The 26,062-nt window shown below is 40.3% G+C and overlaps 1 protein-coding gene across 1 annotated transcript; it reads left to right on the top strand.

Moving 5' to 3' along the window:
• Positions 1 to 12,526: 12,526 nt before the first annotated feature.
• On the top strand, positions 12,527 to 17,954 carry LOC133897775 (uncharacterized). The gene is made up of 4 exons (XM_062338598.1): positions 12,527 to 12,819; positions 16,426 to 16,543; positions 16,621 to 16,849; positions 17,672 to 17,954. Exons 1-4 carry the CDS (start codon positions 12,668 to 12,670, stop codon positions 17,704 to 17,706), a joined length of 534 nt encoding a protein of 177 aa, XP_062194582.1. The 5' UTR covers positions 12,527 to 12,667; the 3' UTR covers positions 17,707 to 17,954.
• Positions 17,955 to 26,062: the final 8,108 nt, after the last annotated feature.

Below are 26,062 nucleotides of genomic sequence, written 5' to 3' on the forward strand. Positions count from 1 at the left end.
AACAAATCTTCTTAATTTGCCTTCAAGCAACTCTATCTTGGATTTTCTCACGTTTGTGGTGCCTTCATGTGTGACTTGAAGTGTGCACCATATCATTTTGGCTTCTTCAAGCCCATCCACCTTATTAAACTCCTCAGGGCTCGAAGCACCAAGAAACACACTTGCAGCTTGTGCATTGCGGTGTGGATTTTGCTCTTGATCGAGAGTGAGCTCTTTGTCTTCATCCAACAACGTAAAACATGTGCAAATAATCTTCCAAATACTTGGATGAAGGGATATTAAATACAATTTCATTTTGTGCCTCCAAGCAGCATAGTACATGCCATCAAAATATAGCGCACGCCTAGATGGCATGGAAATATAAGAATTGGAAGCATTGAATTTATCATAATTGAGCTTGATTGTGACTTCCTTGCCTTTACCATTACCCGATGTCGAAAGATCACCCTTTGGACTTGTCAGGCTCTTCGAACTCTTCTCCTTGGACACAAACATCTTCAAATCTTCCAAGTGGTGAAGCCTTGTAGGAGGTTAGGCTTTGATACCAATTGAATATGTGTGATGTCGCCTAGAGGGGGGTCAATAGGTGTTTCCTGAAATTTGAAACTTCATAGTTGATTACAGAGTCTGGATACTCTGGGTCAATTTGGAGACTCCGGTTGTATAGGATTCGGATACTCTAGGTGAACCCGGATAGTGCAAAAATCACAGGAAATCGAAGACTATGAATTTTTAGGCAAATCTAGTTGAGTCTATAAGTTACCATATGTTTCAATTGATGTATGAGCTTCTTTTCAACAACCACCTGCGGTCACAAACTCACAAACAAGTAGATTGAGGCAAACCACCCGAAAGATCAACTAGAACAGGAAAGTATGAAAGAAAGTGTAGAAGACAAGTATTTGTTTCCCGAAGTTCGGATCCAACGATTCTACGTCTCCGTTGAGGTGCTCATAAAGAACCGAGTCTCTCTCAACCCTTATCCTCACCAAGCGACCACAAAGATCGAGCTCGGAGTTTACTTAACCTTCTTCTTCCCTTGCGGAGGCGAGGATGACCTTCGCAAACTTCCTAGGACACTCCACAAGCTTGGGTGCTCTCTAAGTGACACCTAATCGTCTAGGAGCTCGGAGCTCCAAGAGTAATGAATGTGAGTCGATGGCTTGACGATGAACTCAAGTGCTCAAAAGATGGATTTAAGCTCACTAGCACTCAATCTCACTTTCCAACCCAAACTCTCAAATCCTTGCTAGAGTTAATGCACTAGAGGAGTGGGTGGGCTCTAAAGAAGCTATGAAGTCTTTTGTCTAGAGTTGGTTAAGCAACACAAGATGAAAGAGGAAAGGGGGTATTACCCAAAACTAGCCATTACAGTTCTTTTGTACTGACTCGGAGTATCCGAGTTCACCCGGAATATCCCGGTTGGCCTTCAAAAGTGCCACAGAGATCTCTGTCCGGAGCCTTATCCGGAGGGTCCGGACCTTCACATGACCCGGAGTATCCGAGCCACCGAGAGCTTGACTCGGAGTCTAACCCGGAGACTCCAGGCCACTGACCAGAATCCGGAACATTCGGGTCAACCCGGAGACTTTGAAGTTAGTACCTAGGTTCTACCCAAGCACCCTTGGCCGGAGCCTTACCTGCAGGTTTCGGTAACCCGGAGACTTTAATAAACATATTAATCTATTTATCGTTTATCATCAATTATCCAAAACTTACATAAAGGACCTAGATGCACTTTCAATATTAAGCGGCAAAGCTTACTGCACACAATTCCACTTTCCAACTGCCAATAATCAATTCTCCTCAACTATTTCCCAAGCCATCCAGCTCCTTTTAATTTCCCATCGGCTTGCCGGCTCCGCCCTCTCTCATCCCAAAAGCCCGAATCCCAATCCCATCCCCATTCCTCCTCTCTCCAGCCAATCCGGCCACCGCGAGCTGTCTCGAGTGTTGTAACTTATTATGGACACTTTTGAGTCGTCTGAGATGAACTTCTCTGGTGTAGTGTGAGACACTTTCAGTCAACATATACCAATATTGAGCGATCTCTGGAGTGTTGTAACTTATTATATATCAATATCGCTCTGTCGCTAAATATAGGTTGATGTGGGATTTGGGAATCCAAACCATTAAAAATTATCACTAAGATACAGAAAAGTAATGGGTCGACCACGTGAAAACAATAGCAATACTGATCTTACTAGGCTGTTGGAGTCAATGGCAGAGGTACATAAACTTTCTTGCAAAAAAATAAAATGTCAATAGAGTTCTAAGGAACCAATCTGAGGTAAATTGGGGTGCTACTTTTTTGGAAAAGGGTGTAAATTTATTAGAATGTGTTTGTACAAGTTTTTAAAAAAAATCTCAAGCAATAGCACAAAAACAGGTGAGTTTGTGGTCTACTTCCGTGCAAAATTTCATGAACAATGGTTGTAAGATATAAAAAAGACGAGATATTGTGTAATATTGTGAATAATACATTTTGTCATTTTGTGATATGCAAGCGACGTTTGTCCTTTTTATCTTGCAAACTGAATTAAATTGGTTCATGCAATTTTCAATGGCTGTAGATCACCACCTCACCTAGAGTTGTGGTTTTTTAAAAAGATTTTTCAATTCTTGTACATATGTTTTCTAGTGAAGTGTACCAGTTTTAAAAGCCTAATTACCATTTTCATCTAAGTTGCGCCCCAATTGGGACCGTACTCTAACCCACAGACAAAAGGGCATGTAACAATATTAGATAGATACAACTAATATCACTTGTATTAAATTTCTCCAAATCATCTAGATACAACACTAAAGACTACCATGAAATGGGGTTTTTTTTTTGTCTATATGACTTTTAATTTCTTGATTGGTCTAAAAAAACAAAGTGCATCGAAGTCTGTGTAATGACCATCTCTTTACCAAGAGAATATTGTTTTTTTCTCCCTTACTATTACATAATATCACATATGTAGTATCATATCAGTGCCGGTTTAACAGTAATCGGTACTGAAAACGTATGAGTACCGGTTCTTAAACTCCTGCACGTGAACAACGAGTGAGGAGAAAAGAACCGACACTGATAGTGATTGCATCAGTGCTGATTCTAACCATAAACCAGTACTGATAATCAGTATCAGTGCCGGTTCTAGCTACGAACCGGCACTAATACTAATCATGAACCGGCACTAATACTAGTTACGAAACGCCACTCATGATTGCTACTATCACAACTTATTTAAAAAAAATCATAATTTTTTTACAGTCAGATGGAGAAAAACATTGTATGAAAATTATATCTCTCAATGATATCTACAACTTTGTAGTTAAAAACTTTTTAATTTGAGGTCATTTAGTTGCCCAAATGATTATAATGAAGTTACAGCAGTGGTCGATGACAACTCACATTAAAAAATTCATAACTTTTTCACACGAAATCGGATGGGAAAAAACTTTATATAAAAATTATAGCTCTCGATGAGATTTACAACTTTGTAGTTGATCACTTTTTTATTTGAAGCAATATAGCTACACAAAATAAATCAATAAAGACTGTCTAAGAAACCACACACAGGGTCACAAACTAAAGTGTTGGATCCGGTGTAAAACTAGTACAAATCATTGAAAAAAATACATATTAGACCATAAAGATGAAAACCATAAATCCAATATTTTTATCATGAGTTTGGTAACTTGGATTGATGAAACGTTTGTACAGCACTAACTTTTAGATTAAGAACTATGTCTCAAAAAATTTTGAGGCAAATCTGAGAAGGTCAATTTTCGACAAAAACTTTAGAGGTCTTGTCGAGAGTCTTCTGAGATTTTTTTGAGTCAAGAAGTGTACAAGTCTAAAGATATGTACTTTTTCGGATGTGCCTCCTCGTTAGCTTCGAAAGTATACGTCGAACGTCGAAATCGGACTTCGTATGCAAAAGTTATAGTTGTTTTACTAAACACTGCACATATTGGACACAAACTTGAAATACGCAATTAGATGGAGGTAAACTTTATATAAACATTGTAGAAATCGACGAGATGTACAATTTTGTAGTTGACAACATTTTCATTTGAGGTCATTTAGATGTCCCAATAGCCATTCAAACGGTCGATCAAAAGATATAAAAAAATTTATTATGCTACTATACTCACGAATAGGTGATAGCTGAGATGGTTAGAGGGGTCATGCAGGTACATAGGCTATGAGATCTTAAGTTTGAGTCTTGGTTGCCGCATGCGAGTGAATATCACGTGTCTTGTGAATGTTAGGTGCGGTCGGGTGGGCAGTCTCTTGTTGGATGCCCTTGGTTGCGAAAAAAATTTGCAGTTTTTTACAGTAAAAAATATTTAATCAAGATCGAGATTATCAATACCGGTAGATAGAAAACCAGCGTGGATTGGGTTAGCGGTGCTACTTGTTTAGTTTGCAAAGTTAAGAGTTGTTGAATGTTTGATTTTGGAGTTCAAGGTTGATTCTTAGACTCCAAGAATAGTTTAGGTGGTAAAACAGGCTTTTTCGACAAGTACACATTTATCTTGTTTCGCATGGGATCGTGTCTGGGAAGGTACTGACAAATGACCGCGATAACTATGGTGGTGTGAGTAGTTATGACATGTACAAAGATGTGATTTGTCAACTGGGATTTCGCTAACTTAGGGAGAAGACGTATTACTGTAGAAATTTTTAATAGTTTCGGTTTAAAATCATTATCAGTGACGGATTTTATTAATGACATAAAATCAATCGTGCGTCGACTTATGACTTAGAGAGAATTTCTTATTTGTCACCGGAAGATAATATGATTCTCTATTTATCACTTCACGAAATTAACTTTCTTATTTTTCACTGTTTCTAATTTTTATTTCTTCTTTGTCACTATCATTCATTTTACCTATAAAAAGACGCATTTGCCCTTGGAGAGGATAGTAGCCTTGGGCGGGGCTACCGACGTCTAATTAAAGTTTAGGACTCTTTGGAGACTAAATCATAGAATATGATATACTAGAGAGTTGTAGAAAAAAAATTATGCTTCCATAAAATTTTTGAACACTAAATTTGGATGAATCAATCATGAGATATGAATCTATGAAGTTGTGTTGTTTGCCAACCATTAGGGGAGCTGGTTACATTTATGACTATGATTAGGCATAGCAAATGCCAGAACTAATTTTTATGGTGAATACTAAATTTGTAGAAAATCTTGTGTAGATAATTTTAATGTGCGTATTTGTTGTGTTTCCTTTTGTAGAAAAATATATATGAAAATAATAAGGTGACATGACTACAGTGGGTTCTTCTTAAGGATAAATATGTCTTTTTATAGATAAAATGGATGATAGTGGTGAGAAATGAATAAAAATTAGAAACATTGAGAAATAATGAAGTTGATTTCGTAAGTAGCAAATAAGGAATCACCTTCTTTTCCAATAACAAGTAATGAATCCTCTTAACTTACTTTCGTCCCCTCTATGTCCTTTTTTTATTCATTATATTGTGCATCCTCAACCATCTGCGCATGCTCCTCCTACGCCTCAATTTAGCGACTCCTGGGGCATAGTTCATGTTTATGCTAACGCTTTCTGAATTCTGATACTAACTTGCCTCGTGAGTGGCCCCTAGTGCAACGCTCCTTAAGCACAAGCCTGCTTACATCTTACTCAGGTCGGCCGGACTTGGACATCCGATAATCAATTTTTTAAATTTTTTATAGTTTAAATCTAAAAAGTGCAAATATATGCGTCTGTTCTCAAATAAATGCAAAACTATACTTCTGTCACCCGTTGAAATGGCGACAAAAACTATCGCCCTGAGTAATCAAATCCTTTAATTCATTATTTTTAAGATATTTTAAAATGTGAATTAATCGGACGAGGAGAGTAGAAGCCAACAATTTTATTCACAAAGGTAAACATCTATGATTAATACAAAGTTCGCAGTATATAGTTGTAAATATTACAATGCCAGATATAAAATATGGATTCTACTGTGTAGAGCGAGGATATTTCTCCCTTCTCTCATATGCCGCTTTGTGCTCCTCTTCCTCTTGGTGACATAGGAGACCTTGACACCACTGAAGTTCGGCCTCCTACCTCCTCAAAATATCCTTCCAAAGGCGACGTTCCTCCTCCTACCTTTGAAGCTCCTCAACCTATTGCATGTGTTCCTATTCTCATAGGTGATGTTCCTGTTGCCGCTCACGATGAGCATTTTATCGCTGGTGTGATTCCTCGATCTTGATCTCGTACTTCCATTTGGTTTGGGCCTTTTTGATCCATCGCTCATTGAATGGTGACCTCACCACATCAATCCATTGCTTGAAGCCACAAGGTTGTGGTTGTTAAACATGACATTATGAGTTTAGTTTGCAATATGAAATTGGCAGGTACGAAAGAGTGGGAATGAGGGACACATCATAAAATTGGGGTCAATACTAGGACACATGAAGAACATCCTACCAAAAATCCTCACATTTAAAGACGTTAATATACAGTCTCAGTTACCACAAGAGCACAACGGACATGCCAGTATGGCACCCTAAGGGGTGGTTTATCCAAGAATCTATAGCACCCTGATAAGATGTAACATCATAATTTTTTACATTAGTAAAAAATTAGTAAATAAATAAAATATTCTCTAAAGTTGATCAAACGGTTACTTGGGGTCCACTTTCATGATGCTAGCGGAGGACAATAGCTGAAAAAATGAACCAGATAAAGGACAGTAACATAGTAGAATAAGATTTGCACAATATCTTATAGAAGCCACGTAGTCACTAAAGTACTCACTAATCCTAAAATGCATTCCCGGTTCAAGATGATCCTCCTATTCTCATATGATCTTAGCGCCCTATGGCCCCATGCTCTCATGTGGTCCGTTGAGTATGTGAACGGGTTTGGCAGGACAACTGTCCGCGAAGGTCAGCCACTAGGAGCTAGTGTGGCGTACTCCTATTGGGTCTGCTACGTGCCTACAGGAGCATTGTGAATGGTCCAGGGTTTGTTATGAACAAACTCACTATCTTGAACCCATATAATTCGTGGTTCCATTTCTCGAAGAGAGCTTCCTTTATGAAATACTTGGAGACATACCTATGAGGCCTCATGTCAGTCTCAGCACAAGCAGCAATAACATGGGAGGATGATTTGTGTAGTAGCCTTGGATTGTAGTAGCTACAATTGTATTTTTCACAATTGAGCACACACTCCTGAATAACTATTTCACGTTCCCCCCCCCTAACTTTTGTCCCTACATAGAATTTCATATCGGTCCTCTATAGTCCCTATGGGCTTCACCCAGTGCATATGTGCCTTCTTCATCGAATTAGCCATGTATTGAATCAGCTTAGACACATATATCACACGACCTTCATTCTTTGCCACTACGTTGCTGCAAACTAGTCCATGAAGTATTTATAAGTCCCTTGCAGAATGAATTCCATAATTCAGAATAATGACAATCCCCTCACACCGCATGACCGAATTTTAAATCTCAGCTATGTTTGTCATCATAATTATGTACATTTCCCTATTGATGTCATATAGTAAAGCCCACTTCACTCTCATCTCATTCTCAATCCACTCGGATAACATTTTAACAAATGACCTGATCCTCCTACTCAATCATGGAGGATCTAGTGGGATACTATCAAGAGCAATGGGGAGGCCCTTCTGTCCCCTCACTGCCCTCCGTGCATGCTTTGCTATTTGCTTAGTGGTTAGCTCATCTAATCTTTTCCACAGAGCATAGAATTTCCATTGTTAATTCTAACTGCACAACCTCTTAAAAAGATTCACCAGGTTCTTGTTCTTAAACTGGTTGAAGAAGTTAGCAGCCAAATGACTCATGCACCACCACCAACTCTTCAAATCTTGCCAAATAGGTCTGATTTGGCGTTCAACTGATCCATTCTACAGGTCGATGATTATCTTCAGAATCCCTACATATTGGTCATGTATAAGACAAACATCCACCTGATCCCCCACAACTAAAAACCTAATATGCTCCAGGAACCAATACTAGATGTCTGAGTTCTCACTCTCGACAAAAGTGAAGGTCATTGGTAATAGTTGGTTGTTTCCATCAACTCTAATTCAATTAATATCGTACCCCTATACTTGGCCATATGGAAGGTGTCGTAATGCAAAAGATAGAGCAATAATGCTGGAAATCACGAATACATGCTCTGAAGGCAAAGCTTGTACAATGCAAGACCAACATACCATGTTCCTTTATCAACGGGTAGTGTGCGGTGTCAATGAAAGTTTCAGTTTTCCTCTGAGAAATGGTGCAAAGAAAATGTGAGAGATAGCATTCGATGCTTCGTGCATCCCAAACCCTATTTCAATTACATTTCTCTTTACCCTCCAAGTCTTGTTTGTAGTTAATGGTGTACCAGTACTTTTCCTCAATTGTGCTGATTATGGATCTAAGTTCAAAGTTCAGGTTGTTCACAATTTGAACATACATGATGTTAGCAATACAACTTAATGATAGGTTCGTGTGGTGCTTCTCCAGTTCATCCAAGTGACAAGTGTGGTCGACCATTAATGAGACTTCCTTGACAGCCTATATGCTAGGGTACCTAGCCCCCTGTCACACCTCATTCTGATTGTACTCCCATGACACCTCGTTCTGACTATACTCCCACTAGATTCGCAAAACCAGGATTATTCCAGTCCATAGGGACAGAAACATCATCCAAAATGTTTTCCTCACCCATTGGTTCCATCGGATCAACCAAGGATTGCCATCCGGTCCTTCCACCTCGTGTACCATAGTTTCAACATTCTCCTCCACATTATCTGCAGCCTACAACTCTCCAACTCCCTTCCTATACTCCATTGAACAAGCAATATATGTGGTCAACCTCTCTCAATTGCCCACTCCAAGTACCTTCTCCAAACCAAGGTATCATTTATCTAGAACACATCCGAGTAAACATCTTCACTTCTACGGCCCACTACAACGCTAATGGTCAGCTCTTGTTGCTCAGGATCTATTTTGATGCGCGTTTGCCTAATCTTCCGAAAGGTAATATGATAAGTCGATTGGTGGAGCTTTGACATTAGTGATCCAAAGGCTTCTAACAGAACAGATTGAGAACCCTCGCAACCATTACACCACTCATACAAGCCAAACTTAGTTTTAAAAGCAGTTTTCCATTCATCTCCAAGTTTCATCCTAATTTGGTAGTATCCACTTCGCAAGTCAATTTTAGTGAAAATTATAGAACAACTCAAGTCATCAAGCATATCATCTAACTTAGGGATAGGGTGACGATATCTTATAGTAATATTATTGATGGCTCTACAATCAACACATATACGCCAACTATTGTCTTTCTTAGGAACCAAAAGAACAGGAAGAGCACAAGGGATAAGACTTTCTCATACATACCCGCGGTCCAAAAAATCTTGGACTTGTCACCGAATTTCCTTAGTCTCTTTCGGGTTAGTCCTATATGCAGCATGGTTTAGCAAAGTTGCTCCCAGAATCAAATCAATATGATGTTCAATCCCTCGAATAGGTGGTAATCCGAGAGTACCTCAGCTAGAAATACATCCACAAACTCCCGCAAAAGGTTAGCAACAGCAGGAGACAAAGAGCTAGATATATTCTCAAGTGAAACTAAAGCATATTTACATATCAAAGCATAGCATAGCAGCTTATTATCACAAATTTCAGCAAGATCAGATTTAGTAGCAAGCATAATACACCCTTTCAGTCTAATTCCATTGGATTTAGAAGTTGTTGTTTTCCCCTTTTTGGGTGGACAAATCTTTTTCTACTACTTACTAATTTTCATATTCATTCTCAAGTTTTTTCTCTTATTTTCAGCTATCTCTTATTCACATTTCACAATTTCAACAGGGGTTAAGGGTAAAAAAGTTATTTTCTTTCCTTTATGCATAAGAGTGTACTTATTATTTCTACCATAATGTGTTGTATCAGTGTCAAACTCTCATGGTCGTCCTAACAAAAGTGAACATGCTTGCATAGGTACTCAATCAAAATCAACACAATCATGGTATGAACCAATAGAAAAATGCACCCTACTTGTTTGCATTACCTTCACCTTACCGCTATTGTTGAACCACTGAATGTGGAATGGATGAGGATGTGTTCTTGTCAGCAAGGTAAGTTTCTTGATCATATCTGAACTTATCAAGTTGTTGCAGCTTTCTCCATCAATAATGACTCGAACACGATAATCCTTCACTATGAAGAACATCTGAAACAAATTGTGACATTGTAACTGTTCCGCTTGCTCCATTTGAGTGCTTAACACTCGCTGCACAATGAGGGTCCAATAATCCTTCGTGGCAGTGGCATCGAACATTTCCTCATGGTCGATCTGTCTCACGACCATCCTCATCACCTGCATGGAGCTGCAAGAGCATATTCATCCTCAACATTACTAGAACTTACATATCCACCGTCTTCTGTTACAATATACGCTCGCTGACTTAGGTAATTCTTCATGACGTGGCCCATTCTCTTGCATCGGTGGCATACAATCCCGGTCGATCGGCCCATAGAAGCAACCGAAGAAGAGCTCTTGGCTGGATCCTGCACACTTACGGATTTGATTACCTCGAGAGGGTGCGACGGTATCAAAGGTACTACTGAATGGCCCTACTCTAGTAGGGGGCAGTAGACCGTGTAGCTGAACGTGAGGCTAATTTGACTTGTCCTAGTGTTGATTTTACAGTGATCGTGTTTCCAAAATTGCTCCTTAGCCTATGTTGTCATCCCTACAATTCTTTTTCTGCCAAACACGCAAGTTGAAACAATCTAAGAACACTATCGTCTTCTTTGTAATCAACTATGTCCTGAATTTCACACCTTAACCCTCCATAAAAGCGCCGTCATTGCAGCCTCTTCATCCTTAATAATATCACAATGAAACATACTAATTTGTAGCTCTTGATAATATTCTTCTACAGATCTATCACCTTAGTTTAAGTGCTGCAATTTCTTATGCAAATTACGTTTAAAAGAGGGTGAAACAAATCTGTTACGCATAACAACCTTTAAAGCATTCCAAGGAGTAAGAGCTAATCTGTTGATGCATACCCTATTCCATCAGATGAAAATTTTTAAATTCACTAGTAGCTTGCCTAACTCTATGCACTTCAGGAATTAAATGAGCATTAAACTTCTATTCTACCGTCATCTCCCAATCTAAATACCTAGGTAATGAAAAACGACGAAACAAAGGGGATAACTGAGATTACCTAACGGGCAACTGAGGCTATGATACCACTTGATGCACGTTTGCCCGATCTTCCGAAAGGTAATACGACAAGTCGATTGGTGGGCTTTGACGTTGATGATCCAAAGGCTCCAAACAGAACAGATCGAGAACTCTCACAACCACTGCACCATTACTTCGTGGTTATCAACTGTGCTAAGACGCGGTTGATCTCGCCAAGAAGGCTTTTCCTGCAAGAGAATCGAGAAAACAAACAAGAACAGGTAGATGCAATCTGAATATTGCTAATTACCAATGAAGTACTCGAGTTGGAGTTTAACAAACCGATAAACGACGAAAATATCTAAAACAGAATAATCTAAGCTAAACCCAAACCTAAACTATTATAGCTACTATGTATATATAAGGGGACATGAGGAGGTCGACCTAGGGTTGTGCAGCTGTGGAAAGAAGTGTGCACAACCTTGATTTCGACTCCGACACGATTACAAAACCCAACAGGGTCCAAAATGGTGGCACATCACCTTATTTCTTTGACTTTGACTAAACTATAAGGAATATTTGGTCGATCTTATATCTAGTGGAAATGGCTCGTCGTAAGCTTTTCAACATATTCAAGATTGTCTAAAACGGACTTCGTATAAAAAAATTATACCTATTTTTACTGACGTGTTGTCCTGTGACTCGACCACGACCACAACCACAACCACGACTAGAGCTCAACCTCAAGCTTGAGTAGACTCTGCCTTCAAGGAGTAACGTCCGAGTAAGGTTGTAGTGCTTCTTCCACGTTCTTAAGTAATAAAATAACACAAAAATTTAGTAGTAATCTATCTAAAAAAGCATGAATAACAAATAACAAGTTCACCTGGTGGTATAATTATTATGTACGTGCTCTTGTAATTGAGTCTTGTATGATTTAAGAATAATTGGCGGTATTTCGAAGGAGCCATAGACTCATCATATTCTAAAACCTCACATTAACTAGCTATATAATGCTACAAAAGCCTTTTCTATTGATCTAACTATACACTTGTCTATTTAGTTAAATCCCGATAAATCGACTGTTTAGGACCATAAACAATGCATGCTTCCACATTAAAGAACTTAAAAAATTCGAAGGGCGATAGGTGGGTGGGCCTTGTGGCCCACTATGAGGCTGCTGCCACTTCTGTTGACGACAGAGTAAGTATTTATAATTTTTTAAAATGAATACATATATTTGTAGTTTTTAGATTTTAAAAAATATGTAAAAATAAAAAATTCCCGATGATCCCATCGGGTCAGGCTGGGGCCTAAACCCACCTCACCTCCCGGTGGCCGACCCCGACCAAATCACGATACCAGGTTCGTCCCTCGTGCCTAGCTGGTCCCGACCGCTAGCCAGATCTCTCTCCCGACTTTGCTCCTCGTCGCGCACTCGGGAAGCCGTCGAGGAGGAAGCAGCCGACGGCGAGGGAATGGAGCGGGAGGTGGCGGAGAGCTGCGTCGACGGCGTGGTCATGGAGATGGTGGCGGCCTACTGCGGCCGCTTCTACGCCGCCAAGCCGGACCTCGCCGCCCGCCGCATCGAGGCCATCGGCTTCCAGGTCGGCCACCAGCTCTCCGAGAGGTAAACAAAAAATAAAGTCTCTCCCTCTCTCTCTCTCTCTCTCTCTCTCTCTCTCTCTCTCTCTCTCTCTCGGTGCTGTGCATCTTCCTGATTCGTCACACGGGCTCCCAGATCCAAGCCTCAACACACGATCCGTCTCCGTCATGTGGTTCTTGTTGGTACTTGTGTATGTTGAAATGTTTCTCTTAGTTGACGTTAAGTGAGCGCTAGTTGTTAGATTTTGTAGCAAGTTCCAACCTTAACCTCATGGTCCAGCAGTTCTTATTTTTGGAACCATACCTGAATGAAATTTCCGCCTGACTGTCCAAATGGCGATCGTGCTTTTATCTGTATCAGAGCTAGAAGTACTGAACTGAAGTAACGATCCTCATCCAAGTAGGACGCTTGCTGTGGCATTAAGGTGTTTGCAAAAAGTTGCAATCTTTTGGGTAAACAGGAGCAGGTGTTGTTCCGCAAAGCATGAAATGCATATTAAATTCTAGTGAAACCTTGATCTTTAGCCTTCTTTAGATTGAGTCAATTCAGCACGTCTTCCAGTGACGTGCAGGACAATTATCTTCTCAAACAGTTAAGTTACTGAACCAATTACCAAAATTATTATCTAGCTTGACAAAGCTAAAAATGTCTATTCCATGGATGCTGATGCCACTGATGTACTTTGTGGCATCCGGCCCAATTTGTATTGAGCCCATGAGTGTATGAGTACACATGTTTAGTACCACCTTACTAGTTGAGGAAGGGTGGAACCAACTTTTAAGGCCACTAAGTTCATGTCACCAACCCCGGGTTAACCCTTTTACACGAAGCGAGGATGAAAACGTAAGTGGGTTGGTGGAGTGTGTGGTTTGGTTGGTGTGCTGGTAGGCCTAAGCCAGTTTAGACTCTAGGTTGTTACAGATGGTATCAGAGTCGACCCTCATGGTTACACAGGCTCGTGCGGGCCAGGGGCACGGGAATAGGGCGCATGGCATGTGTGGGCCTTGAGTGGTCACACGGCATGGCATATGTGCCGGCACTGGACGCATGAACGTGTGCTAAGAGAGAACGTTCCTGGTCATTTTCCCAAGTGTGTGTATGTTGGTTTGACAAGGACATCGGGTTCTTTGTGACATCCAACCTAATTTGGATTGAGCCCATGAGTGGCCCATGAGTGTATGAGTACACATGTTAAGTACCACCTTACTAGTTGAGCAAGGGTGGAACCAACATATAAGACCACTAGAGTCCATGCCACCAATCCCAGGTTAACCCTTTTATGCGAAGCGAGGACGAAAGGATAAGCAGGTTGGTGGAGTGTGTGGTTTGTCCGGTGTGTGGGTAGGCCTAAGTCAATTTGGACTCTGGGCTGTTACATACTTAACGATTATCAATATATGCAATTTGACATGTTTGATCGTAGGGCTATATGACCTTAGCTCATCTTGAAAACTGAGCTTGCTCAAGTAAAAAGCTTAGTTAGAGGTCAAGCTAGAGAGTGGTTTGATACTTAACACGTATCAAACTCAAGTCAGTGTTACTATCAGGTGCTATATATCTGTGGATACAAAGATGTAAATTCTCGCATGAAACTTCATAAGGTAATTAGAAAAAGAAATCCTAGATTTTGTGTCTATCTATTGGAATTAGACTGCATTACGTATTAGAATTTGAGCTACATCAGGCGAGCCAACATATAGTCAATCTCGGCCTGTTTTTCATCTGAGCTCCAAAAGATGCTCAAACTTGTCCCATTTCTTTTGGAGCTGATCTTGAACCAAGCCAAATTGAGTAGCTTACATGCCTCATGCTTTTGCTTGCAGCCCTACTCAATAGCATGCATGATCAATAGATTGGCAAGTGTACACCATTAATCTCAATGCTCTATCCGTTATTGTCACCACTGTTAAACAGGTCATGCATGCCTATACACATGGAGTATTTATTATTTAACCTGCAGCTCATCACCGGATACCTGCCAATTGAGGGGTAAGGTAATTTAGCATTTTGGATTGCAGCTTATCCCTTGAAGCAAGTTGATAAAGTTGATAAGACCTAGCTTTAGGGAATTAGTGAGCATACTGGATTTAAGTACTCCCCTGTATGCTTCTAGAAATTGATGCATATTTGCTAAACTTGTGGTCGGTATGTTTAACTATAAAGCTTTTGGCATGCGATTATAATTGGTGAACGAAATTTGAATGATACTTGAAATTTTATGGAATGCAGCAGAGGCTGACCATTACAGTTTACGAGAACAATCCTTATATCATAGACATTCTCTTAACAGCCCTTCTGAAAATTTCAATGACTGATAATATCACATGTTTCTTCTGAAATAATTGATGGCTGTAGTCATGGTTTTTAAGGTGGTAAGGCAACGCACGGTGACCCATCCCATTCCAGCCGCCTAGGCAATTATGAGGCGAGGTGAGGCGATGCCATCCCCAACCCAGAAATAGAGAAACAGCAGCCAAGAGGAGGAATAAAAAGGAAAAGGAAAAAGGGGGAGAAGGGAGGGGTCTGGCTTAGCCCACCAACCAGCCCATACCCCTTTCCTACTTCCCTCCCTCTGTCTCTCCTCCCTCCCTCCCTCCTTTTCTCTCTCTCTCTCTCTCTCTCTCTCATCGCAGCGCCGCTGGTCACTACTCTTTTCTCTCTCGCAGCGCACAGCAGCGCCGCCACTCACTACCATTCTCTCTCCGCCAGCCAGCCACTCCATCTTCCAGGCGCTCCCATCCTTCATTGCCCTACCCCGTTCCAGATCGACCGCTGCTGCTGCCCCCTTCCAGATCGACCACCGCCACTGACAAGAGGAAGAGCTGCGCGGGCCTCCGGCGCTAGAGCCGGCGGGGACAAGGGAGGCGGCAGCTGCTTGGTCTTGGTGGCTGGTTCCCCTCCCGCTCTCTCTTTTTTCTCTTCCTCATTCTTCACTTCTTTTGGTATGGTGTGGGTGACGCCTTGCCATCCCGAAGCGCCTTGTAGCCTAGGCAACACCTTAAAAACCATGTCCGTGGTAAATAGTTTTGTGCAAAGTGCATATGTATTCCTTAATGGAATATATAATACATTAGATTGATGAACTGTATTTCTTATGTCCTTATACCATTCAATGGAGATTTTGAAGTGAAGTACATACATTGAGCTTTGCCTTCATCATATGTATTTTTAGCACTTGCAGCAGTTTGATGCAGTAAAGCCTTTTTTTGCTCCTAACTATAATATCTTATCTGCTTTTGAGATGTTTGTGAATTTTTTCCAACTACCAAAACTTTATTTTTATTTTTGAATTTCAGTAACTTATTTCTCTGATTTTTCTATGCTCTTTACTATAGTAATCTCTCTGGTTTTCATATTTTTTGTTTTTTCATAAATATTTTATGTTCCTTTTTTTGTACTTGATTTTCATCTTATTTTCGTAGATGATCATGTAACTTTGCAAACATGTTTTCTGTTGTACTTTCTTACTTTTCTAGATCACAAGGTTTCCACCTGTATCATCTCAAGCATAATACTTTATGCTCTGCAAATGTGTTTCCAGTTTTGTCATCTGTCATTAGTTCTTAGTTGCTGAATCCTTCCAAGGCATGTTCTGCTGCAAACTTAACAAAAGTTTCTGTTCGTGTTCAGATATACCATGGAGCGCCCTCGATTTAATGATCATCTTGAAGCAATCAAATTTATCTGCAAAGACTTTTGGTCAGAGCTGTTCAAGAAGCAGATTGACAATCTGAAAACAAATCATAGGGTAATGAACAGAATACCTCATACCTGATTTTTCCTTTGTGTTATAACACTGACATTTTTTGGCTACTGTATATGCAGGGTACCTTTGTCCTTCAAGATAACCATTTCCGGTGGCTTACTCGTGTTTCTCTAGATCCATCTGCAGAGAGCACGGATGCAACTGACAATGACTCTGCACCATTGGGTGATACTGCAGCCCAAACAACAAGCATGCTTTTGTATTTCCCTTGCGGGTTGATAAGAGGTGCCTTGACCAACTTAGGAATTTCGTGTTCTGTCTCTGCAGACATGTCAAACCTTCCAGCATGTAAGTTGAGCCATGCTTTTTCTTGACTTCTTAACATGTGATTAATGTTGCATGAATGATCTGTTAGATGGTATCTTTAACATGCACTGCACGTCTTACATGAACCAATGGAGTCATAGAAGTACTCAACTATGGTGCTTATTGCACAGAACTTGTTAGGATGTAGAGTTTTATTTTAAGATACCATACATTCTTTACCAAGTAGCAACTCGAAATCTAGCAACATGAGACTATTGTTATATGCAGTGAAGCTCTTAATAGATTTACAGATTAAAACTAGATCAATTGTGGTTTATGCATTATCTTTTATACTCATATAATTAAATCTAGATCAATTGTGACCTATGATATACTTTTGTGACCTTCAGATGTCATTTTATACATATATCTCACCACCATTGCACTAGAGTGCATCTCTGCTATTGATCTCCATGGACAAGTTTTATTTCCATTCAGTTTTAGTGGCAAAAATATAAATGGCTAAATTATCTTTACTGTGCTAAAAGGAGAATTTCACCTTTTATATTGAAACCTCAAAGTAGTGGCCTTTGGTCGAACACTTCGAACCTCCAGGGAATAAGTTGTTGTAATATAACTTATTTATTCCAAAAGGAAAGCTTATTGGGTCCTTGCTTTCTCGTTTAATCTATTTGTGATTTAGTCAGCAACTCAGCATATATTTCATGCACCTCGGAAGGCACAGCACATTTCTTCGTTCAGTAAGGCAGATTAAACATGCCAGTCCATTTCAAAATTTCAATGTCTCTTGCGTGAATTTTGTCTTATGTGAACTGACAATTATCAAAATTATCTGCTTGACAGGTTCGTTTGTGGTGCGCATAAGACCTGAACATTGAGAAATGATACAAGTGCAATATTAAGTGCCTGCTTGTGGTTGAAGTCTTGAAGAATCGTGTGGTTCAAGTCTTGAAGAATCGTTGCAGCAATGTAGTTCTTTTGATTTACCAAAGTGGAGCAATTTGACGGTCCTTTTGTATAGATCATAATTGGATGTAACCAAACATATGCCCTGTTTGAAACTTGCGAATGTTCGTGAATCCAACATGAATTGAACTGTTTACTATGAAGTTGTGAAATTTCTACATTTGAAACAGGCTATCCGTTAATTTCTTAACAGTATAGTATATGCTATTTAAAGAACACAGGAAGGGACTACCTTGGTCTCGCTGGGGCATTACTTGGTGCAGCCGTGCATGCAGCCACAGACGCCTTCGCAGGTCCTCCTGCTTGTCCAATGCTATTGCTCGAGATGCTGCTCCTCGACGTCATGGCGACACGGTGCGCAAGCAGTGTGCTGCTATGACGCTCATGTAGCTCCGTGCTGTCGTGGAGGCGTTGCTGGTCTCAGTCCTCTGTCATCGGGCAGTTGCGGGCGTAGGCACCGGTGTTCTCCAGGAGCAATGGCGTCACGGAGGATGGTGCCATGTCAGGGTACAGCTGCTGGCCTGGCCTGAGGCTTGTTTTTAACTAGGAATAAGTCTATATAACCTCTCACCTATTAAGAGTTGACTATTTAATTCTCTCACCTACGGTTTTAGAGGTGGTTTTGCCTAGTGAATAGTGACTGACACTCCTAAAAGATCTTCATCCTTTCTCTGATCTAATGGGAGACCTTACCAAGTTCTAAAATTTTTAGGATGATTTTTGTGGGATACTATAATTCATATGCTACAAAATTTAATTGGTTTCTCCCAAAAAGCCTGAGTCAAATTCAAATTCAAATTCTTCAAATTTGCAATCATTTCTAGCTTGCTCTAATTTTTAAGGCTTCAAAATAGTTCTCTGAGTTGATGATCTAGTGGCAAGAAAACTCAAAATTCACTTGTCTACTTTTGTATGTGAATTTTATACCTCTAACAACAAGGACAACTTTCTAAGATGGAAAAAAAATCTTAGCTCATAAACCAAAACAAAAATTACAATCAAAAAGGAAAAATTTGTAACAAAGCAAGGGAGTCAATAGAAGAAAACTAGAAGAAGACGAACACAAGCATCGGAGGAAATATGCACTTCATTTCTTGCAAAGGTCAGCCCTCTTTTCGGCATATTACAATGATTTTTTCTCACAAAAAGCTCTCACATATTACGAAGGCTAAGCTCTCCCCTCTTCTTTCCTCTAAAACCTAGCACTCAAGGCTCAAATGTTTGGCTCAAGCCTCCCACAAAGTCCTAACCCTGTATTTATAGTCCTAGTGAGGTAGCTTAGCCCTTAAGCGTCCTTGTTCCCAAAGTACCCTCTTTTTCAATGGTCTCCTACCTACCACCGAGGTATTTTGGTCTATTTTTCGCTTCATCTATCGAACGGCTATGACGCCTTCACGACTTAGCTTCGTCTCGATGCAAGCTTCGTGATGATGCCACGTGCCCTCTATCCTTCCACGGTTTTGATGCCAAACCACGAAACCGCCTCGCACATTTCTCAAATCGTGACTTGCTGCCACTTGCTTTCACCTCAAGAAAGCATCTCGATGTCGACATGTATACTACGTCTTGCAATCTTAACCGCTGACAAGTCTCTCCTACTCCCGATCCCTCAGATCGCCTTGTCACTTGCACCGACATCCCCTTCGCTTGACTTCGTCAACATGTTATCTTCATCCTTCCTTCTATTCTTTGCTTTACCTCCATGTGCACAACTAGATCACCCTTGACTTCGCCCGGCCCCTTGATCGTCCGACACTAAGCACTTCGCTTGGCCCCGATCATCCTACCGTTGGCCGCCAAGTTGCAACAATCACCTACACAACACTAGATAAAGACACACATATCTCCAAATCATCTATTGTTAGTTCCAAATCGAAATCCTCAATGAAGGAACATCTTAGAAAAATCGTGATCCGGCGGCGTTCACAACGTCTGAGCGCAGGACCATCCGACGTGTACTTCTCCGGACCAGCCATCTTGCAACCTCTTTGTAAAAAATGCTCTGGCGAAGCATCCGGCATTCATCCATTTGAACGCCGAGCCATTCGGCAAGTACAAGTCCACCAGAATTAGTTTGCAACCTCTCTTCAAGAAAAGCTCCAGTGTTTACTTCACTTCATCGCTGGACCATTCGGTATGCACTTCAATCTTTCCCTCTAGGATAAATACTCTAGCGTGTACATTTGCCCATCGCCGCACCATCCGGAGCATGTAAGTCCACCAGAGCCAATTTGCAACCTCTCTGTAAGAAATGCTCCGGCGTGTATTGCTGTCCATCACTGGACCATCTAGTGTATACCTCAATTTTTGCTTCTGAGATGAAAAAATCTGACGTGAACCTCTTATGAATGTCGGACCTATCGGTGTGTACAAAATCCCAAGCGTCGAATCATTCGACATGTACAATTTTTCTGGACTCAAAGACAAACGCACTAACTCCATTTCTCTCTGCAACTTTAGTTAACCATGATCATAATTGCATAACCATGATCATAATTGCAACACATATTCACGCTCATGCAATCCTGAAATCAATAAACCAAAATCACAACATTGCCAATCACTCATCACATATAAACCAAGGCATATTTCAACTTGGTTTCTCAATCTCCCCCTTGATAATTGCATTGACAACCCTCAAAGCACAAATATTTTGGTTTCAAGAAGTTCAATAAGAAAAGCGCATCCAAGTGACCAAAAACTCAAGAAAAAGTAAAAGATGTCACTTGACATAAGAATGATGGCAAAAGCTCGAAGAGAGGCAGAGACAAGCCAAATATGCAAAGCTCCCCCTTGATGAATGCACAGTTTTCATTATGCAAGATTCTTTTTCTTTGTGATTTAGTGCATAAGTTCTCCCTATTTGGCAATGCAAACATCAAGGGTAAAAACGCCATGAAGTGCATGAATATGCAAACCTAACGAGCTTTCACAAGTATACCACAAAACATTTTCACAAGCTAGAAACATCAAAGGGCTATGGAGAGTAGAATATGAAGCTTACAATCGTATAAAAGCTCAAAAAGAGACAGTGACATAAGAGCATCAAGCTTTACAAGCTAATCCTGAAGAATTATTGGCGTATTTAAGTTCAAGTAGCCAAATCATGTTAAAAGTGACCACCACATAAGGATCCACTCGTACCGAGGCAATACAAGCATCAAGGACTAATAAGCTTCAATCTCAAACTAGGTAAGCAAATATTCATGACAGTAGGCTTTGCAAACACTCACATATGAAATCAAGACTTAGTCAGATCAAGTGATTAAAATGAAGTTGATCATTTAGGCACATTTCTTTGTGATTCATATTATCCTCAAGTTGACTTTAATAACCATGGACTTGCTTCTTTGGCAAACCACATGTAGCATTATTACAACCGTATTGGATCATATTTTAGCACAGGAAACTTGATTGCTCAAAAGTATTCAAATTGCACAAGTTATCAAGTTTTCACTTAGAGCAAGTCAAGTAATATCTTTGTGACACAAGGAACATATGTTCCCCCAAGGTTCTATCATGAGCTAAATATTTTACAAAGACAGAAAATATAGTGCAATATTCCCCAATCCACTATCTTGAACCAAGAAGCCTGGAGCAAGATATTCATCAAACTAGTCTTAACATAAACATGGTGATCAAGAATGTAGCATTTCATAGTCTACATGGTTCATAAAATTGCCAAGTTTCATCTTTAGGGAAGCTAGCTTGATTGAAATGATTCATGTTAAAGCATCAAGAGTAGCCTATGTTTAAAAGATTACTCCGCAAATCTACTCAACTTAGTCCAAATTCAAGCTTAGCAACTGAAAATGCTAAAGACATATAAGTCAAAGGTCAACTACTATGATTATCTTACAAAATAAGATGCAATGCAAATAGAACAAAAGTAAGATAGAGTATGTACAGCTGCAACTCCTCCTCACACAATGCTATAGGGATGGTACACTCCAAGCTCTCCCCTCAATAGACAACTCTTGTTGCATCTAGAGGCTTGGTAAAGATGTCAACAAGCTGGTGTTGAGTATCTATGTATCTCAAGTCAATATTTTGCTTCTCATTATGGTCTCATAAGAAGTGGAATCTCACATCGATGTGTTTGATTCTGGAGTGTTAGACTAGGTTATTAGCTAAGCTGATGACACTAGTGTTGTCACACAAAATGGCACACTCTTGAAGTCTAACCTAAAATCCCTCAAATTTGCAATCATCAACAAAATCTGAGAACAACAGCTAGCGACAGCAACATATTCAGCTTCAGTAGTTGACTGTGGACCACTAGACTATTTCTGAGAAGACCAACACACAAGAGAAGTACCCAAGAAATGACAGTATCGGAGGTACTTTTTCTATCAATTCTACAACCAGTAAAATCTACATCTGAAAAACCATGAAGAGAGAGAGAAGAAGATGCAGAAAATTGAAGACCATACTCAAGGGTGTGTTTGAGATACCTCAATATGTGCTTCACCGCTTGGCGGTGAGATGTCTTTGGTGACGCTTGGAAGCGAGCACACAAGTAGATGGCAAAGTGGATGTCAAGTCTTGTCGCTGTCAGGTACAGGAGGGAGTCGATCATGCTCTTGTACTCACGCTGGTCTACCTCCTCTCCATCTTCATCCGGATCAAACACTGTCATGGTAGCCATCGGTGTTGCTAGGGGCTTCGCATCGCTCATGTTGAACTTCTTCAGTAAATCCTTGTTGTATTTCATTTGGTGGACGAATGTACCTTACTTGCATTGCTTGATTTGCAGTCCAAGGAAGAAGTTGAGCTCGCCCATCATTAACATCTCAAATTTCCTGCTCATAGTTTCTGTAAACTTGGTCACAAGAGCATGAGTAGAGACAAAAATTGATATCATCCACGTATATCTAAACAAGTAGGAAATTATTGCGATACCTAAACCGATCCCATCAGATATCCATGCTCTAATAAGAACTTAAGCCTATCATACCAAGCCCTAGGTGCCTACTTAAACCCATACAAAGCTTTCTAAAGCTTGTATACTCTATATGGTTATTTGTGGTGCTCAAAGCCGGGAGATTGCTTGACATAGACTTCTTCCTCTATAAACTCATTTAGGAATGCACTTTTGACATCCATTTGGTACAATTTGAAACATTGGGATACAAAAAATAGAATAAGGAGCCTAATAGCTTCTAGTCTAGCTACCGGTGCAAAAACCTCTCTATAATCTATCTGCTCTATTTGAGTAAAAACTTGAGCTACAAGTCTAGCCCTGTTTCTCATCACAGACTTATCATCTCCCTATTTGTTTTTGAAAACCCATTTGGTGCCTATGGTGTAAACATTTGAGGGTGGCTCCACAAGGACCCAAACTTAGTTTCTCTCAAAGTTTTCTAGTTCTTCATGCATGGTATTGACCTAATTTGAATCAGAAAGAGCATGTCCAACATCATGGGGCACTACCACAGAACACCACATATGTAGTGCCCTATCAGTGCTGGTTCAACAGTAACTGGTACTGTTGATGTATCAGTACCGGTTCATAAACTCCCACGCGTGAACAACCACTGAGGAGTTAAGAACCAGCACTGATAGACACTATCAGTGCCGGTTCGATATACCAACTGACGCTGATGGGGCGCTATAGTATAAAGCTCACCTTCTCCCCCAAGCACGACCAGAGCCCCCCAAGTGCGACCAGAGCCGTCGCAAGCCAGCGCGATCACCATTTTTTGCCATCTCTACAGTTGAAGGATTCAAGATTGGGTGGAGTCAAGTGCTCTAAGGTTAATAAGATGATCTAGGGTTGATGGTTGGTGCTTGTTCTATGATTATGGATTTAGAGATGCAATTGAGATCTAATTTAGGAAAAAATTGCAACTTTGTCATTGTTAGATGTATAGAGATGATCTACATTTGATTCTTAGTTGGATTTAGTTGCTATATTGCTCTATATTTGAATTTAGGTGGTTATTCCTTGGTGTTGAATTTTGGAATGAGCAAGAGCTCCAATATGATATAAATTAGAGAAAGATCACTATTTTGTCATTGTAGATAATTTAAGAAGTAGATTAATAGTCAAATGTAAATAGATGTGGGTGCATACATTAAAATCTATGGAAAATTACAAATTTTCCACTACTTGAACTGTTATTGCCATTAAAAAATTGTAAAAATACAACTAAAACTATCATTTGAGTGGCATCCTTGCAAAGAATAAAAAATCAGGGAGGTATTTTCAAATGCCTCTAAAATATAGCTCCAATTTTCTAGTATGTGGTTTGCATACATTTTTAAAGTCTTAATTTAAATAATAATCCAGTGGATTTTCTCTATTCATTAATCAACGTAGTGAATTTAACACAATCAATAGAATACTGTGTTGTAGGAATGACACGTCCACCCACGGGTCGCAATCAGACACGACATCCTTTGGAAAGCGGGTCCTCTAGCCATGCCTAAGTACCGGAAGGAGATGAGCCCTCAAATAGGGACCAATCAAGATGCAAGGTAATTCAATGAATTTGTTCTCGATTTTGAAATGTTTAATAATTATAAATTGAATGTGTTTAATTATAATGATTTGGAGATGGACCGGTCATGGATGTACAAGGATAAAGGGCCAGAGTTCTTTGTTGGAGTTGAGGATTTTCTAAGGGCTGCCGCAGTGTACAAGAAGTCAAAAAGGAAGCGTGCTGATCCCTATATATGTTGTTCGTGTGTCGACTGCAAGAATAAGAAGTAGTTTTCAAACATAGAGCAGATCTGTGCATACTTGATTCACAGGGGTTTCAAGGCTAGCTATACACATTAGACTGAGCACGGTGAATTTGAAGACGTTGGGCGTAAAGGGCAACCAACAGTTGAAGAAGACATAGGCAAAGATATGACGGCTAACAAAGACTTCGATATGTCGGTATTTGAGGATACTTTTGTCGAGAATGATGGAGAGGATACTTTTGTTGGCAACAATGAAGATGGCTTAGAGAAAATGTTGCGCGATGGGGTGGGGGACTTCACCAGTGAAAGACAACATCAAAAGTTCCACCGCAAGTTGCATGTTGCATGTGGAGAACTCTAAAACACCAGTTTACCTGAACTATAAAGATGAGCACAGCAAGTTGCATGTGGTGCTGACACTGATGCAAATGAAGGCTAGCAATGATTGGGCCGATAAGGGCTTCAATAAATTATTTGAATTCTTGAGAGAATTGCTTCCAAGGGGGAATGCGTTGCCTGAAAATATGTACCATGCCAAGTAGGTTGTTTGCCTGTTGGGATTGGAAGTAGAGAAAATACATGCATGTGGAAACTACTGCATGTTGTTTCGTGGTAACGATGTAGACTTGAAAGCATGTCGCGTTTGCAATGCACCACGGTACAAGTGCAACGTTGATGATATTGAGAGTGATGGCATGGGGGTGAAGAGAAAGAAGAAAAGACCCTCCATTCAGGTGGTTTGGTATTTCCCTATAATCCCCATTTGAAGTGATTGTTTGCTAACAGAGCGAATGTCGAGTTGATGCGATGGCACACCGAATAGCGCAAGAAAGATGGAATACTTAGGCACCCTGCTGATGGAATGAAATGGAGGAGATTCGATTCAAACTACAAGGAATTCAGAGAAGAAGTGAGGAATATAAGGTTTGAGTTGAGTACATATGGGATGAATCCTTTCAGAAACACGAGAAGTACTCATAGCACTTGGCCTGTGACTCTCTGTATCTACAACCTTTCACCTTGGATTGGCATGAAGCGGAAGTACCTTATGGTTCCTTTGCTGATTAGTGGGCCGAATAAACCAGGCAACGATATCAATGTGTACCTCAAACCATTGGCTGAAGATCTTCTTATATTGTGGAAAGATGGCTTATGGGTATGGGATGAGTACAGAAGTGAGAATTTCATCTTGAGCGTAATGCTGTTCGTAACGATCTCAGATTAGCCAACTCTTGGTACTATCAGGGTAGATTGTAAAAGGGTGCAATGGATGTATTCAGTGCTTAGAGGAAATCGAGGGGGGGGGGGGTGGTGGCTGATGAACAGATGATCTTCATGGGTCACCGTAGGTTCCTTCGTTCAGATCACCCATACCACAAGAATAAAAGAGCTTTTGATGGGACAGTGGAGCATCATCAAGCTCCGAAGATTCGCATTGGAGAACAAGTATTTAAGATGGTAAAGACACTTAGAGCTGTACGTGGAAAGGGTCCAGGCAGTACAAAAATCCCGGCTGGGCAACAAGCTCCTATGTGGAAAAAGATATCAATATTTTGGTTGCTACCTTATTGGAAGTAT

Source organism: Phragmites australis, chromosome 17 (assembly GCF_958298935.1).
Source record: "Phragmites australis chromosome 17, lpPhrAust1.1, whole genome shotgun sequence".
Taxonomy (NCBI): Eukaryota; Viridiplantae; Streptophyta; class Magnoliopsida; order Poales; family Poaceae; genus Phragmites; species Phragmites australis.